At 37.4% G+C, this 15,616-nt stretch overlaps 1 protein-coding gene across 2 annotated transcripts in view; it reads left to right on the top strand.

The window, feature by feature from the left end:
* ndst3 (N-deacetylase/N-sulfotransferase (heparan glucosaminyl) 3) overlaps nucleotides 1–15,616 on the top strand; it is a 64,715-nt gene that overhangs the window by 12,332 nt on the left and 36,767 nt on the right. For both annotated transcript variants that reach the window (XM_079852861.1, XM_079852860.1), the window contains 3 exons: nucleotides 7,951–8,038; nucleotides 9,248–9,402; nucleotides 14,413–14,598. In XM_079852861.1, the coding sequence (XP_079708987.1) occupies nucleotides 7,951–8,038; nucleotides 9,248–9,402; nucleotides 14,413–14,598 (429 nt within the window). The remainder of the gene's footprint in view (nucleotides 1–7,950; nucleotides 8,039–9,247; nucleotides 9,403–14,412; nucleotides 14,599–15,616) is intronic.

Raw genomic sequence — 15,616 nt, forward strand, 5'->3', positions numbered from 1 at the left:
GCCCTTGCTCTGCTCTGTCCTGTTCCTGCTTTGCACCTATACGTGGACCGAACACAGAGTTTCAGGACCTCAGAACAGCTCTAGGTCTGTTATGGAGGCCAGCAGATGAGAAAGGCTGTCTCCAAGCAGAGGTTTGCCCATTGGATAGTAGACGCCATAGTCTTTGCATATCAGGCCCAAGACCAGCCGTGCCCCCTTGGGGCGAGGGCTCACTCCACTCAGAGTGTTGCCTCCTCCTGGGCGTTGGCACACGGCGCCTCGCTAGCAAACATTTGTAGAGCTGCGGGCTGGGCGACACCTAACAAGTTTGAGAGGTTTTGTGTACTCATGTACTCGCCACAAGTAGCGAGGAGCCTCCTAGTACAGGATATGTGCGGGGCGGAGTTCCCATTGCAAATCTCGCACGCCAATGTCCATTGGCTCATTTAGTTTACACTCGAAGGTGATTAGGCTCTCAGGCGAGATCCCAATTCATCAGTTCAGTTCTGATGTAATGTATGTATATGAACACAGCTCTGGTCCAATAGAGTAGTAGGTTATTGTTTCGTTAAATAAAGTTGTGCTATTTTGATAAGATGCCCGTGTAAATATACATGGATAGTGAAAGAGAGACAGAAAAAAGAAGGGGAAACAGTAAGCTGTGTTGCTGAGAAAGGAGTGTTGCTGTGACAACAATATGTTTGGCATTTGTGTGGGATTATTTCTTTTTGCCAACCATACTTTTCTTTTCACCTTTATTTTTGTCTTCTTATCCCTCTTATCCCCCCTCCCCCCTTTCCTGCTGTTTGTATATAAATAAAAATTTACAAGCTTTAGCATTCGCCCCTGTTTTTTACCTGCTTAAAAAAAAAACATGGCTTATCTAATCGAGCCCATCCTCACTGCGTCCGTATCATAGTTCATGTCCATTCTAATCCAGATCTTACCCAAAAAAAAGAGCTTGGAAGTGCTTTGTGCATTTTGGGCGGATGTGTTAAAGTCTTGTTTCGATGCCCCGAGTCAGCAAGTGTACACGAAAACAAACACGAAATGCATAGCTGTCATTTCCTGCTTCTCAGTTCAGATGCAGTGTTTTTGGTTGCAGCCATAGATCTCAGATTCCTGAAGAAAAGTTTGTTTGAAAATTTGCACACCTACATCTGTGAACGCGACATAATAGTAACAGCATCAGAAGAATCATGTCCATTCAAACTGAAAGGCATGTGCCTTCTCAAATTTCTGAGCCAAGTGGATTTTGCTGTTTTCCAGAAGAACATGCATGTAATCACTTGCTGTTTAGTTTATTATATTATATAAAAAGGGTTTATTTAAAAAAATAAAAGTATGCACTAGATAGGGATTTGAATCCGGGTCTCTTTGCACACTAAACAAAAACCATATAACCAGACTAACCAGACTTAATGACTTATCTCGTCTTTGGCATCAAGTGAGCTAATTTTGTCAATGGTGCTCCTTGAAACAAAGTGCATGCCATCCCTAAATTTGTGTTTTTGCTGAGATTAATAAATGTAAACTAAAAATGAATAATAAATAAATTACTGTTCAAACTGCTTATAAAAGAAATCAGCATGTGATATTTTATGGCTATGTGTTTTTATACCTCAGGTACCAGATAGTGAATAATTTTTTATTTTATTTTTAAATCACAGCTTACAAGAATATTCAGCTTTCTGAGTCTCCATACGCCCCCTTGAGGAAAACCACTTCTGGTCCCAGGAACCAGTGCAATGTCACACACAACTCTACATGATTTAGATGGTTTCTTCTTCCCGTTGTATTCTCCAAAAATAAAAAATGCACACGCGTAAAAAACTAAATGACAGACTTAACTGTTTGTTTGTTTTTCTTCAGTAATCTGAAGGGTTCACCGAGGTAGATTAATGGGCTTGTATATGCGCATGCTCTTTTTTCTTATGGCCTCAGGAATAAGCAATGATTTCATGTCCAATAAATATTACATGTGGAGCCTTTCCCGGTTCCCCTGGTGCACGCACACACATGTACACATATGCACACAGTCTGCCTTTAAAAAGCAGATTTGATCCACAGCAGACCGTGTTGAGCTTTTTGGCTTTAGAAAGTCATTAAACACAGACCTAACATGAACTGAGGTAAACCAGATAGATAGATGGATAGATAGATAGATAGATAGATAGATAGATAGATAGATAGATAGATAGATAGATAGATAGATAGATAGATAGATAGATAGATGGTTTGTTAGTAATTTTAGTATTTAAGAAATGTTGCTAACAAAACTCTAGAAATGGCTGTCTCTTTCTTTCTTTGTCCCTCTCTCTCTCTCTCTCTCTCTCTCTCTCTCTCTCTCTCTCTCTCTCTCTGTCATTCTCTGGGGGCATGTTCGTCTTCTTGCCTGCCCAGATGTCTTCAGCTATTTGTCAGCATTTCAACAGGTCCCCTCCTCCTCCCCTCCACCACTCTCACTCTTTTCTCCCTCTTTCCCTCTCTCTCTATCTCTCCCCAGTGAGGAATCGATCAGTGCTTTCAGGTCATTAACATGCATCTCTGTCACTCTATCTTCTCCCTGATCGGCCCTCAATGTCAGCAGAGAGTCGCTAGAAGAGAGGAGTGAAACAGAATAACATTCAGATTCAGATGAAAGTGTGAAGGATAAGAAGAGATAATGTAAGAACCCAAAAGAAGACAGTGAGTTTGAAGGGAGAAAGAAATAAAGAATGAGTGATAAACATACACTCGTCTTGTCATGGATGTGTGTTTTTATCCCTCGCCAGAGGGTCGTCTGCATATGTATATGTAATGAAAGGAAGCACAGCTGTGGTTGCAATCCTTAAATATAATTTGCTCTCTCTGCAGTCTCTGCAATAAAAAACAGTCAATCTGATTAACTCTGCTTATCAGTCCATTTCTCCCCCTCACTGTTCTTTTATGAGGATCTAAACACCATGAATTTAGTGATACAGTACTGTTTGATAGTTTTTGGGGAAACGTTTGGAATTATTGACTGTCTCTGTTAACCCTCTGTTGCACAGTGACCCTCTGTTGATGAGTAAAAATCACATTTTCTTTACTTTGTAAACACATGATGCATAAGAGAATAATAATAGGTTCAATAATGACTTATAATTAACGTTTGAAAATGTTTAACGTTCTAAATTGTGTTATGAGGCATTGTTTAAAGATCTTTGTTGCCTCGATGCAACAATGTGTTACAGTGTAATGGATATTAATCTAATGAAGAACGCCATGATTGTTAATCTGATGTTTTTAAATATCTACCTTTATAGTAGTTACTTAACATTTAATAAAATAAAGGCCATTTTCATTTGGTTTCTGTCATGTAGCAGATCGTTTTTTATATTCATCATTGGCAAAGTCTTTGATTAATTTCTTTCCATTTTCACATAGTGTTGCCTCCAGGAGAAAGAGCCGCTAAATATTACATTTCAAAAAGGTTTTATAATAAACTCTCTAACTTTATATAAATGGGTTCTTTTTTATGCAAAAAATTTAAACATTGCCTGCAGTTAAAGGCAATTCTGCAAAAAGTCTTATGAAACTGTCCATACTGCACACCTGTACTGAGCAAGTGAATTATGCATCTCTCCATTACGTCTTAAGGGCACTGATTAAATTTCTGTGGAGGAAAAGTCAGTAGAATGCACTTTCCTTGAAGAAACCCTATCTTTCTACGCTCTGATTACTTTGTCTGATTACTAGCTCGCTGGATCGGAGCATATGTGGTTACTTATTAGGCTGAAGCTGATAAATGATTTCAAATGAGTGATTCTACTTCAGTTCATCTAAGGCATTTTTGGTCAGCCAAAGACAATAAGTTGATGAGCTTAATTGTGTGCGATGCGATCTCTATTTTAAGTTGGCAAAGACAGTTTGTAAGAATGGCAATGAATCTTATGTGTGTGTTTTCTGGAAGCTTCTAGTGCCACAAGTATCCAGGCACAGCATCTGGATTAGTGCAGACCACAGAAGTGATGCCAACCCTAATCTTGGCAGAAATACCCATTCATAGTGGCTGATGTTGGCACCATAAGTTCTCAACCCTTGTGTGCTTTGTGAATGCTAGAAAACTGCCAAGAAAAATTATAACGAAATATATTTTAGAAAAAATATATATATAATTTATAAAATAATTATATTTTATAAAGCTTATCCAGTGTTGTGGAATAGCAACAAATAAATAGGCTATGTTTACATAAATATTAAATTACAAGTATGAACTGTTTGTTTTAACTCCTGTCTGTGGCGGTTGGTCTTGTGCTTCTGAAAGTTTGGTCATAACATTTGTGGTAAAACTTTTAAAAATGTTCATATTAAAAGCTAATATTTTAATAAATACGCTGCCTCAATAAATGATAATGTTAGCATATTTGAAATGAAATGAAATGTTGTTTTCATTTATTCAGCAATACTCTTGATAGGCTTCAGTGTGGCAAATGCAACTCTCACATTTCAAATAAAGGTTTATTGTCTAGATTTGTTCCATGACAATTACGATAATTTCACATTTATATATTAGACAGTTCAGGCAATGTCAATAGTATGACTCATGATTGGGGTGGATGAAATTATATTGTATTGTTATAATATAATATAAATTAATTATATTCAATTTCATGAGATGTTCAAACTTCATATTTCACACCTTGTGCAAAACTGTTGTGATAAATGTGAACATTTTGCAGTGTGTCAGGTAGGACAGATTCCCAGATTGACCCAGACACAACCTTCTTACCAACCAATCATAGGCCAAACTTCATCAACACCCTAACCATAACCAACTACCTCTGGAGTGAGAGTCAAATGACTGTTTGATAAAATGCTCAATTTACCTTCAAACCTCAAAACAAGAGCCAACAAGAATATCCTACTGGTTTAAAGCACATAGAGGGAGGGTTTGGTCATAATAAATTACAATAAAACACAGATTCTTAAAAATAAACTGCTTTAGACTTTTATGACAGCGTACAATGAATCGCCAAGTTGACATGAAGCATCAGAACTATGATGCCATTATGAAGCTGCTACTTTGGCTTATTAATGCATTAATGATTCATATGCACTCTTTTGAAGTGTGCTCAGTAAACGTAAGGAATCGATTTAAGACAGAGCTGTTTAAAACCTAACCTTTAAATAATTAATTTCGCTCTGTTTGTTGCATTTTAATCAAGAGGACCCTGACCGTGGTGGGTAGTGCAGACTATAGAAATGAGCTGAGGAAGTTTCAGTGCAACTTTTCCGACATGTTTGTGGCATGTCTTGATATTTTAGATTTGCGTTTTGAAAGACTTGTGCGATTTATGCGTGTATCTGATTGTGCGCGCATGTCACGGCATGCTGAAAGAACGGGAAACTTTGTGTCTGTAAAAATATCCTAGAATAGCTCTGTCTCTCTATCTTTTCCTTCTGTCATCCATTTCAGGTTCACTCTCTCCTCTTATCCTGTCATTCCCCTCCCATCTCTCCTGCACTCTGGTTTGGCGTTGTTATCTTATGATGTCAGATTCCCAAAATCCCAGATTCCCACATCAATATTAAATGTGTTGTCTCTCATTCTTTTATTTGCACTCTTCTCTCTCGCTCCTGCAACAGTATTCGTCCCATCTACCTTTCACTGTTGTCCACTGAATTCCTTTTATGTATTATTTATATAAAGAGGAGAGAAGGGTAAGATGAGGTAAAGTTTGTTTGTCTCCTATACAAGGAAAACTTAGAGAGAGGAAAAGTATAGAGCTACTTTTTCCAGGCAACTGTATAATTGGATCAAATAAGGCCTATGTCTATGACAAGTCTATGACAGAAAGCCACAAACAAATGTTTTTTTTTGTTTGTTTGTTTGTTTGAATGTGATTCACTGGCTTTTGTGTTGTGGTGCATTCAAATCCTCCTGGGAAGTTCATAGTTACGAGTTGGAAAGTCGTGTTTATGACGTCAGGTACGTTCAAGTCACTTTCGTTAGAGCAAGATGGCGGTGTACTTCTTAATTAACTACACAAAGATACAGAAAGGTTCCTCTACTTCTAAAAGGAAGAATAAAGAATGTGCATCAGATGTGTTTTGCTTTTTTATGTTTTTAATTGGTTTATGAATCCCCTGCTAAATACCTAAGTATTCCGCCACATTTCTTACTGATACGCCCCCAACTCGTAAAGATCAGGGCTTAAAGAAAATCGTACTTACGACATTGTGGTGGCGTTAAACTCGTAAATATACAATCTTTCCGACTTGACTTAAACGCACCATCGCTCATGGTTAGTATAGGTAAGATAAGTTTAGGATGAACAGATCAGTTGAAATTTTCAAATAAAATAAAATTCCACATACATTATTTCTTGAATCTTTTATTTCTTAGATGTAATCTGTTTATTAATTACAATATAATAATTGTCATCATTTCCTATGTGCTTTCTTTTGTTTACATTGTTATACCTTAAAATAAACCACTCAGAGTTTGACACTGAGCATTTTTGTTACTTGAAGGATTAGTTCACAGAAAATATGGACTAAACTGCTCGATTTATATGGATTAGTTTTACAATCTCTTTATGAACCTTTTGAAGCGTCAAATTGATAGTTGCGTCAATGGAGGGACAGAAATCTCTGATTCATTTCAAATATCTTCATTTGTGTTTCGAAGATGAAAGTCTTACGGTTTGGCACGACATGAGGGTGAGTGATGACAAGTTTTTGGGTGGACATATGCTCATAATTTATGATGAAAACATAATCAACCACATAAAATACCACTGCAAATACCACAAGTCAAAAAAATTCCAAACATTCTAAAAAAAATTGTTTCAATAAAAACATTACTGGACTAAAATCTTTGCCAGAATAAAAAAAAAACACTCCTTTATGTTGTTCTAATAATTACATAAGTCATTCACAGAGCCATTATTGTAATAAATTGGTTTTAATTCAAATATATTGCTGGAAACAATCAAAAGTCATTAAATGTAAAGATTTGAAATTACTTTGGCCAGTGTAAATTTTGACAAAATGACAACAAAAAAACCTGTGCAGTTACCTGGATACAAGAGGTGGGCTAATGTTCTCACAGGTTCATCTTTCCCTCTCTCCCTTACCTTTTTTCCTGCATGCTGAGCCATAAGCCATCAAATATGAGGCCGTATCTCCCGTAAGACACATAACACACTCCACTCATTATTCAGAAAGGCATCTCATCAAAAGCCTCAGTTTTAGTAATATCACATTACGACATGAACATTGAATTAGATGACAGTTGCTTGTGAGGCCAGATCATTTTAAATTAATGAGCGCTCGATCAAAATGCCACTTTATTAGGTTAAAATGCAAAACGCACATAGACTGGTGCACCCTCACGTGGGTGAGCTGATTCGATTACCAAGATGCGAGTACCTGAGCAGATTTTTTTGCAGTTGTTTAGTTGAATGTAAATAGAATTAATTACCAAAATGTCATCAGGGATAACTGCCACACTCTCACTGGAGGATAAAATCAAATATATTACACCTGTCTCCTGGGTCCCGTCTGTGTGTGTCTGCCTGTGTGCCGGAGTGTGTGTCAGCATATCTTCCCGAGCTCTGTGAGTAATGACTTGATGACACCGTCTAAGTCAGCCAACACGCCCCTTCCTGCCTTCTGCGATATTACCATATATCCTACAAAACAGTGACACACACGCTCACACTCGCTGTCAGTTGTCAGACAGATATTGATTGTATTTGCATGGTGTCTTAGGCTAGAAATATATGAGACTGTTTTATTGGAACTGCTGCAATGAGGCACCTGCCAAACCCAAATGCCATTACTCATCCTTGAAAGATCGATCACATCCTTAGATGCATATACACAGACCACGCGCATATATACTACTTCATAATGTTAATGCAAAATAGTTCAATATTGTGATGTGTATTATTGTTGATTGACATGTGGACAAATCTAATGTTTGACATTTTTCTTTTTCAGGCTCTTCTGGAAACACAGAACACGTTGAGGTCTTATGTCTCCAACTTCACCTTTAACCTGGGATTTTCTGGGAAATTCTTCCATACAGGTAACTGTGTAGCATATGTGCGTCGGTGTTAAAACATAAATGGGAAAATGAATATAACACGCATGATTAGTTCTGTAATATTCTGACTGGCATGGTAACAGAACTGCCATAGCAACATTGAAGTTTCTCTAGTTCATTATGTTGGAGATTATGTTCTATTTGTGAACTGTGCATGTGTGTGTTTGTGTGGATAACTAAATAATAAAATGTTTTATTGTTGTTGCTGAATATACCTTTGCAAATTGTAGCTTATTCTGGCCAAGACCCACCTACTTTTTTGTAAATATGTCTATATGTCTCTTTTTTTAGGTTTAGTTTTCAGTTTTAATTTATTTAGTTTATTTTAGTACTTCAACTGAAAATGAGAAATGTTGCCTTGGTAACTAGCTGAAATAAAAAAACATTTTTATATTTTATTCTATTTCAATAAATGTTTATTTTATTTCAAGTAATAAAAAAGTTTTTAAGCGTTTAAGTTTTGGGGTGTGTGTGTGTGTGTGTGTGTGTGTGTGTGTGTGTGTGTGTGTGTGTGTGTGTGTGTGTGTGTGTGTGTGTGTGTGTGTGTGTGTGTGTGTGTGTGTGTGTGTGTGTGTGTGTGTGTGTGTGTGTGTGTGTGTGTGTGTGTGTTCTTGTGTATATATAATAATGCCATAGGTATTACTTCCTGTGTTCTTATAAAACAAATGGCTTAAAATAACATACTAAACAGTGTTTTTTTAATTCAATGGAGAATACACGTAAACTTCATATACAAGTGTGTGTGTGTTAGTGTTAGTGAAGAGTCTGCTTCAGATTAATGTATGCATGATGATGTGTGAAGAAAACTAACACAAAAACAACGAAGAAAAATCAAGTCAAAAAGGCATAATTTCCAATCAAATCTAATTTTGTCAGATTATGTAAAACATTTCATTGCATTTAGAACACATGCTAGCTATGAAATTCACTTTAGCAAAACAAAGGAGTCATCTAATTTATTCTAAAATGATATTTCCATCACCATCTTTTTCACCACAGAATGCTATGAAACAAAACAAATATTTGGGCTGTGGTAGAAATGACGATCATTCTTCCATGATGCCATTAGAAACTGTCAATATAGAAACTGAGAGTTTTAGGAATTTAGGATTTTTTATTAAGGAATGTTTATTTTCTAAAAGTCCACTGCCCCAAAAGAAATACCCAATATGCTAATGTTTGTTTGTGTAGGTACGCAGGAGGAAGATGATGGAGATGATCTGTTGTTGAAATATGTTGATGAGTTCTGGTGGTTTCCTCACATGTGGAGTCATATGCAGCCTCATCTCTTCCATAATGAATCCTCTCTGATGGAACAGATGATCCTGAACAAAGACTTTGCTTTGGTGAGATAAACTACACTTTTTACTTGCCCTTACACAATCACTGAACGAAACCATCATCCAGGTATTATCATATCCAGTGAAAAATACTCATTCACCTAAGGAACCATTAGCCCGACAGCGAGTCATGTGTCATTTACTGAGAGAAAATGAACACTAATTATGCATGTTTTACAGGTGCTTTGAGACTTCAGTTGTTGCTCAAATAGAGAAGTGCCTCTTATGATTTTGACAGAATCATTGAAACCTACACATGAACGGGGAAGAGTGTGAGCGTGTGTGTGCTCTCACTTAGTTATCTCTCAGTAACACTCCTGCATTTATTTGCCCCCCTTTTTCTGTGAAGCAGCACTCTCATGCCACACTCAAAGACACTTTTCCAGCAGAATGTAATACTCTGACACATATATTTACCCTTCATGTATTACAGAGTGACACGCATACTGTAAATGGATGCGAGCAACCAAAGTGCAAATCCGGCTCATTCCATCTCCTGATCCCTTCTACTCTTCTGCTCCTTATCTTTCCCTGTATGATATATATATATATATATATATATATATATATATATATATATATATATATATATATATATATATATATATATATATATATATATGCCCTATAAGACATAACAAGTGAATTTCAAAGAAAAAGAATCTAGCTGTAAGCTGGCACACTAAGGGGTGATCATTGGCATTCCTCATTATCACACAGCCTGTGTTATGTAGTTATGAGCTGTTTGGAAGCCAAACACTGCAGCTGAACCTTTAGAGAGGATATCTTCATGATCCAGTGAACAAGTAAACTGTCATGCAAGTAAACTATCCATCCATTGTGCTGTGCAGTGCCACTCATGCACGTTTGATGCAATTTGGTCAGTTATTTTGTTTCTTTTTGCTCTCAGCAGTACGCTTTATATGTTACTGCAAGAAATGTTTTAAAACATGTATACACTATATGGATAAACGTATTGGGAAAATCCTCTTAATTATTTAATTCAGGTTTTCAATCAGACCCATTGCCACAGGTGTCACAGCTGTACAGTCTGCATTTGTAAACATTTGTGAAATCATTTATCCGGTCATTCTGAAGAGCTCAGTGAATTCAAGCGTGGTACCGTGATAGGATGCCACCTTTGCAGTTCGTGAAATTCCATGGTCAACTGTAAGTGGTATTATTGGAAAGTGGAAGCATTTAGGAACTAAGTGGGGTCCCCGAGTGCTGAGGCGCATGGTGTGTAATAGTTGCCAACACTGACAATGCTCCATAGCTAAAGAGTTCCAAACTTCCACTGGTATTAATATCAGCACAAAAACTGTGCGGCAGGAGCTTCATGGAATAGATTTCCATAGCCGAGCAGCTGCATGCAAGCCTCACATCACTAAGTACAATGCCAAGCATCGAATGGGTGGTGTAAAGCACGCCGCCACTGGAATCTGGAGCAGTGAAAACGTGTTCTTGGCGAAAACTTGATTGACGAATCACACTTCTCTGTTTGACATTCTGATGGGTGAGTCTGGGTTTGGCGGATGCCAGGAGAACATTGCATACCTGACTGCATTGTGCCAACTGTAAAGTTTGGTGGAGAAGGGATAATGGTAAGGGCCTGTTCATTTTTGACAATGCTATGCTTCCACCTTTGTGGGAACAGTTTTGGGAAAGCATTTTTTTTATTCCAGCATGACTGTGCCACAGTGCACAAAGCAAGGTCCATAAAGACATGGCTGGAAGAGTTTGGTGTGGAAGAACTTGACTGGCTCACACAGAGCCCTGGCCTCAACCCCATCAAACACCTTTTGGATGAACCGAAATGGAAATTGCAAGCCATCCTTCTCATCCAACATCAGTGTCTGATCTCACAAATGCTCTACTGGATGATTGGGGCACACAATTCCCACAGAAATACTCCTTCTTGTGAAAATCTTGTGGAAAGCCTTCCCAGAAGAGTGGAAGCTGTTCTTGCTGAAATAGGGGGACCAACACCATATTAATGTATATGTCAGGGATGGGCAACTTCGGTCCTGGAGGGCCACTGTCCTACAGAGTTTAGCTCCAACCCTGAAAGAATCACCTGCCTGTAATTTTCTAGTAATCCTGAGGACCTTGATTAGCTTGTTCAGGTGTGTTTTATTAGGGTTGAAGCTAAACTCTGTAGGACAGTGGCCCTCCAGGACCGAAGTTGCCCATCCCTGGTATATGTATTTAGAATGTGATGCCACCCCTGTTGGCGTAATGGTCAGGTGTCCAAATACTTTCGTCCTTATAGTGTATATAAATGTATATGCACAGCAAGGTATTGTAGATGGTTGTGTGCTCACTAGGGTTCATCTGTACTGTTAGGCTGTATGTTAAAATCACTGTCATTTGGCAGTTTGAATATTAGAAAAACAGCCATGTGATGTGATCAGTGGAATGAGTGATAAACAACAGAGCGTAAAGTGCCCCTGCTGGAAGTCACAAACAAGCACAGATTCTGTCTGAAAGCATAACCGCCAGCTAAATTATAATTTGAGTCATGCGCCACAGCTTGAGCAGTTTGGCTAAAAAATGTGACTAAAATTAAGTTTTAACTAAGCTCTTTTGAAAACAATAGTCTGGTTTATCTATAGTATTATTATCTCTGTTGTTTATTCCTCACCCTCATTATCGTTTTCAATATCATTTCGTCTTTATCTTTAAAGAGGCCTTCATATTACAATGATCTTTGAGTGGCTTTTAGTGTGTTTATCCATCTAAGAAATTGAAATATTAGAACTCAAATAGGCTAATATCTCTTTCACTGTGGGCATGTTTGTGTTTAACTGTTTTGGTAAGGAACTATCTACTATTTTAACTACATTTTCAGTAGCATCAAGCTACTTTTTCCAACAAGTACAGTAGTAATGTAGCGTGACAAAACACTACATCACAGTTTCTGCATTACATTGTTTGCTTTAGATCTGAGGCAATAATCATTCATATTCTCCTAAACGTTCTTCTGCAATGCCGAATTACAGCTTTAGTGATTCGAAACTGAACCAGATTTTTAAAAAACGATTGACATATTCAAACATTTGCTCAGAAGATAAGTCTCTGGTGCTATTGTGCGTCTTTTTTTATCAAAGTATTTAATTAAACAATGCTGTTCATCACTTTTTTGTTGTATTTAGTGTATGTATTCTCATCATTTTTAATTGCAACGACATCTCTTCTCTACTCTGATGATGTGTTTACTGGCGTGAGGGTGGGACGTCCTGTCACTCACATGAGATCAGAGCAATAACAAACCACAACCATCCAACGATCCAATCAATTCCTGATGGACAAAATCAAGTCCCACACTACAAATTTTCTTGTTCATGAAGCCGTTTCACTCACATATATACGTCACGATATGGAAGAAAATACTTTCGCATCTTCTGGTTCATGCCGATTTTAAACATGATTCATTTATTCAATAAGCATGATTGTTTTTGTCGCAGACCCTGATTTTCAATTTTAAAATAGGAAAGTGCCTTTAATGTCTCTATGTGTTTATGGTTCAGGTTTTGCCTACATTATGAGGACCAATGTTCTGACAAGGATAATAAAACCTGAAATCAACTACATTTTGGGGAGCAGCCAACAGTCCCTGCAAGGAAAAAAAGCTCAATAAATATACTAAATAATGCCTTAATTAAGATTTAAATATGCAGAAATTATGAAAATAGAAAATATAGAAGTAGAAAATATCATTAATAGATGCCAATGGAAATTCTCTAACATGATAGAAATATAAACGTGTATGTGTGTGTTGTTTTGCAATGTAATGGAAGTATAGTGACAGATTATTTGTTCTGTATTGTGATGTGCATTGGAGTGAAACAAACTATTGAAGAAAAGAAATGTAGGGCGGGGTCTTGGTTCAATTCATTGATTGTGAATGAAATGTAACATAAAAATGAAACCATTAAAAATTGATAAAATGAGTTTCCTTAATACGATTTTAGAGCTGACATTAGGATCTGCTCAAAATCTGTGGCAATCAACAAATAGCAAACTTCAAAACTTTCCCATGAAAAATCTCCTACATGAGTGACCAAGGTCAAGCAGTTAGTATGCGCTTGACTCTGGGCGCTGAGTTAAACAGACTAGTGTCTGTCAGCTCAGAGGGCAGAGACTGTGAGAGTTAAGCTGACAGAGAATTTTAATGGGCCACGAGCAGAAGTTTGATAATCTAGAGAAGACAGCTTTGATTTGCCTTTGTTGGTTTGGGGGCTTGATTAAATCAGAGCTGTGCAGCTAAGCTAACAGATGAGTGTACATGAGAGGATGGAGGATGTGGGTGGTTTTCTCTGTATGTGTGTGTGTGTGTGCGCGCACAAAATCTCTTGAGGGAAAATCTATGGATTACTGGATCCTCATGATATGGAAGTTAAATCTGAAATTTCACCTCAAAATACAGTTATCGACTCAGCTGTTCTTTAGACGTCTATTATCTCACCTATCTGATTTTAATTAGTTAGCCTAGAGAAATTTAAAAATGAAAATGGATTTTTCATAAAAAATCATAAAGTCTTGAATCAATAGCTCTGAGGTAGCTCTGTGTAACTCTGAAGATAAGTGTGAATGTGTGTTAAGGAGAGCGCCAGCTATATAAATGTGTGTGCGTCTGTTTCTGAGAAAAGGGATTTTTGGTTATTTTGTTTTCTCAAGCACTCAACAGATAAAAATATGTATATATCACAATGTGTTCTAACCAGACGTGACATGCAACAGTCTTTTTCATCAATCTAAATAACCTGCAACAATAGATAGTACATATTAGAATGATTTCTGAAGGATCATGTGACACTGAAGACTGAAGTTATGACTACACTATAACTCCAGTGTATACACTGTAGTAATACACTTCTAAGTAGGCTACATCTGTACTCTGTTACTTGTGACCATCCCTGTGTATGTGTTTTTATGAAAGATTGTATTATGCTTGAGTTTGCGCTTGACATCCAAATATAAAGTATATTTATTGGTGTGTATTTCTCATTACAGGAGCATGGTATTCCAGTAGATCTGGGATATGCCGTGGCCCCTCATCATTCTGGTGTTTATCCAGTCCATATTCAGCTGTATGAGGCTTGGAAGAAAGCATGGGGGATACGAGTGACCAGTACTGAGGAATACCCACACCTCAAACCTGCACGTCACCGCAAGGGATTCATTCATAACAACATCATGGTATGGTTCATATAGAGGACACGCTTTGAAAGATTTCTGTGTGGTGTAAAAAAGTATGACAAATAATTAATGTAGCATAAAATGCATTTTTCCTGCAATCAGATTCACAGGAAACAATATACCATACACTTGAAAGTTTCATAGTTATCATATTTTGTTCTACTGTAGCTTACCAAAATAACTTTTCTTCACACATTAATTATATGCTAGTAGGCTAAGCTGTCAATAATACACTTTCATACACAACATCAATGATTGTGGATGGGGCTCCGCCTCATGCTTAGTGTAGTGTCGTGTGAAAAATGCAGTGAGACTTGCCTGCTAGAGACTGCCAAAATACAAGCAACAGCTATGAACAGCTATAAATCAATGAAACACACACACACTCCAAAAGAATTAATGATGACACACTGGGACTCAGATGAAATACCCCATAGTGCATTCACCACAGTCAAATCTATTAGTGGTACACACACACACACTAGATGTCCCTAACTGCAGCATTGAATCAATTTTTTAAATAGCTTTTTGGTGTCTCTGTCTCTCATTTCTGGTCCAAGGCTTTCTGGTTATCTGAAGATTCCTCCTAAAAACATAGTTCACCTTAAAATGAAAGTTTTGTCATAATTTACAGTCCTGCACGTGGGAAGATACCCAACAGGTGAACCGCTAATATTCAGTGTAACGTGGTATAAAGTTTTGTACCCTTGAGCATTATAGCCAATCACGCTGAACTGAAGTGATTGACAGCTTCAGTGATTATATAGGGATCATTCTTTGCTCACTTTCTGTATATAGTCTATTCACAATTTAAATACGTTTTATTTTTCATGCTTCTAAGAGGACCAACAGCAATGTTTTTAAGAGAGACAACTGCATTCTAATGCGGCTGCGGTTCGGGTTACAGTCTTTGTCAAACGGGTTGAGTATGGAATTAAATTAGCGTTGCTGTCGGAAAATGGGTCGGTTGTTCTGTTAAGTAATGTAGGGGCAGATGCAGGTTTACCAAACAGGACCC

Source organism: Squalius cephalus, assembly GCF_949319135.1.
Source record: "Squalius cephalus genome assembly, chromosome: 2".
In the NCBI taxonomy this organism is placed as follows: domain Eukaryota; kingdom Metazoa; phylum Chordata; class Actinopteri; order Cypriniformes; family Leuciscidae; genus Squalius; species Squalius cephalus.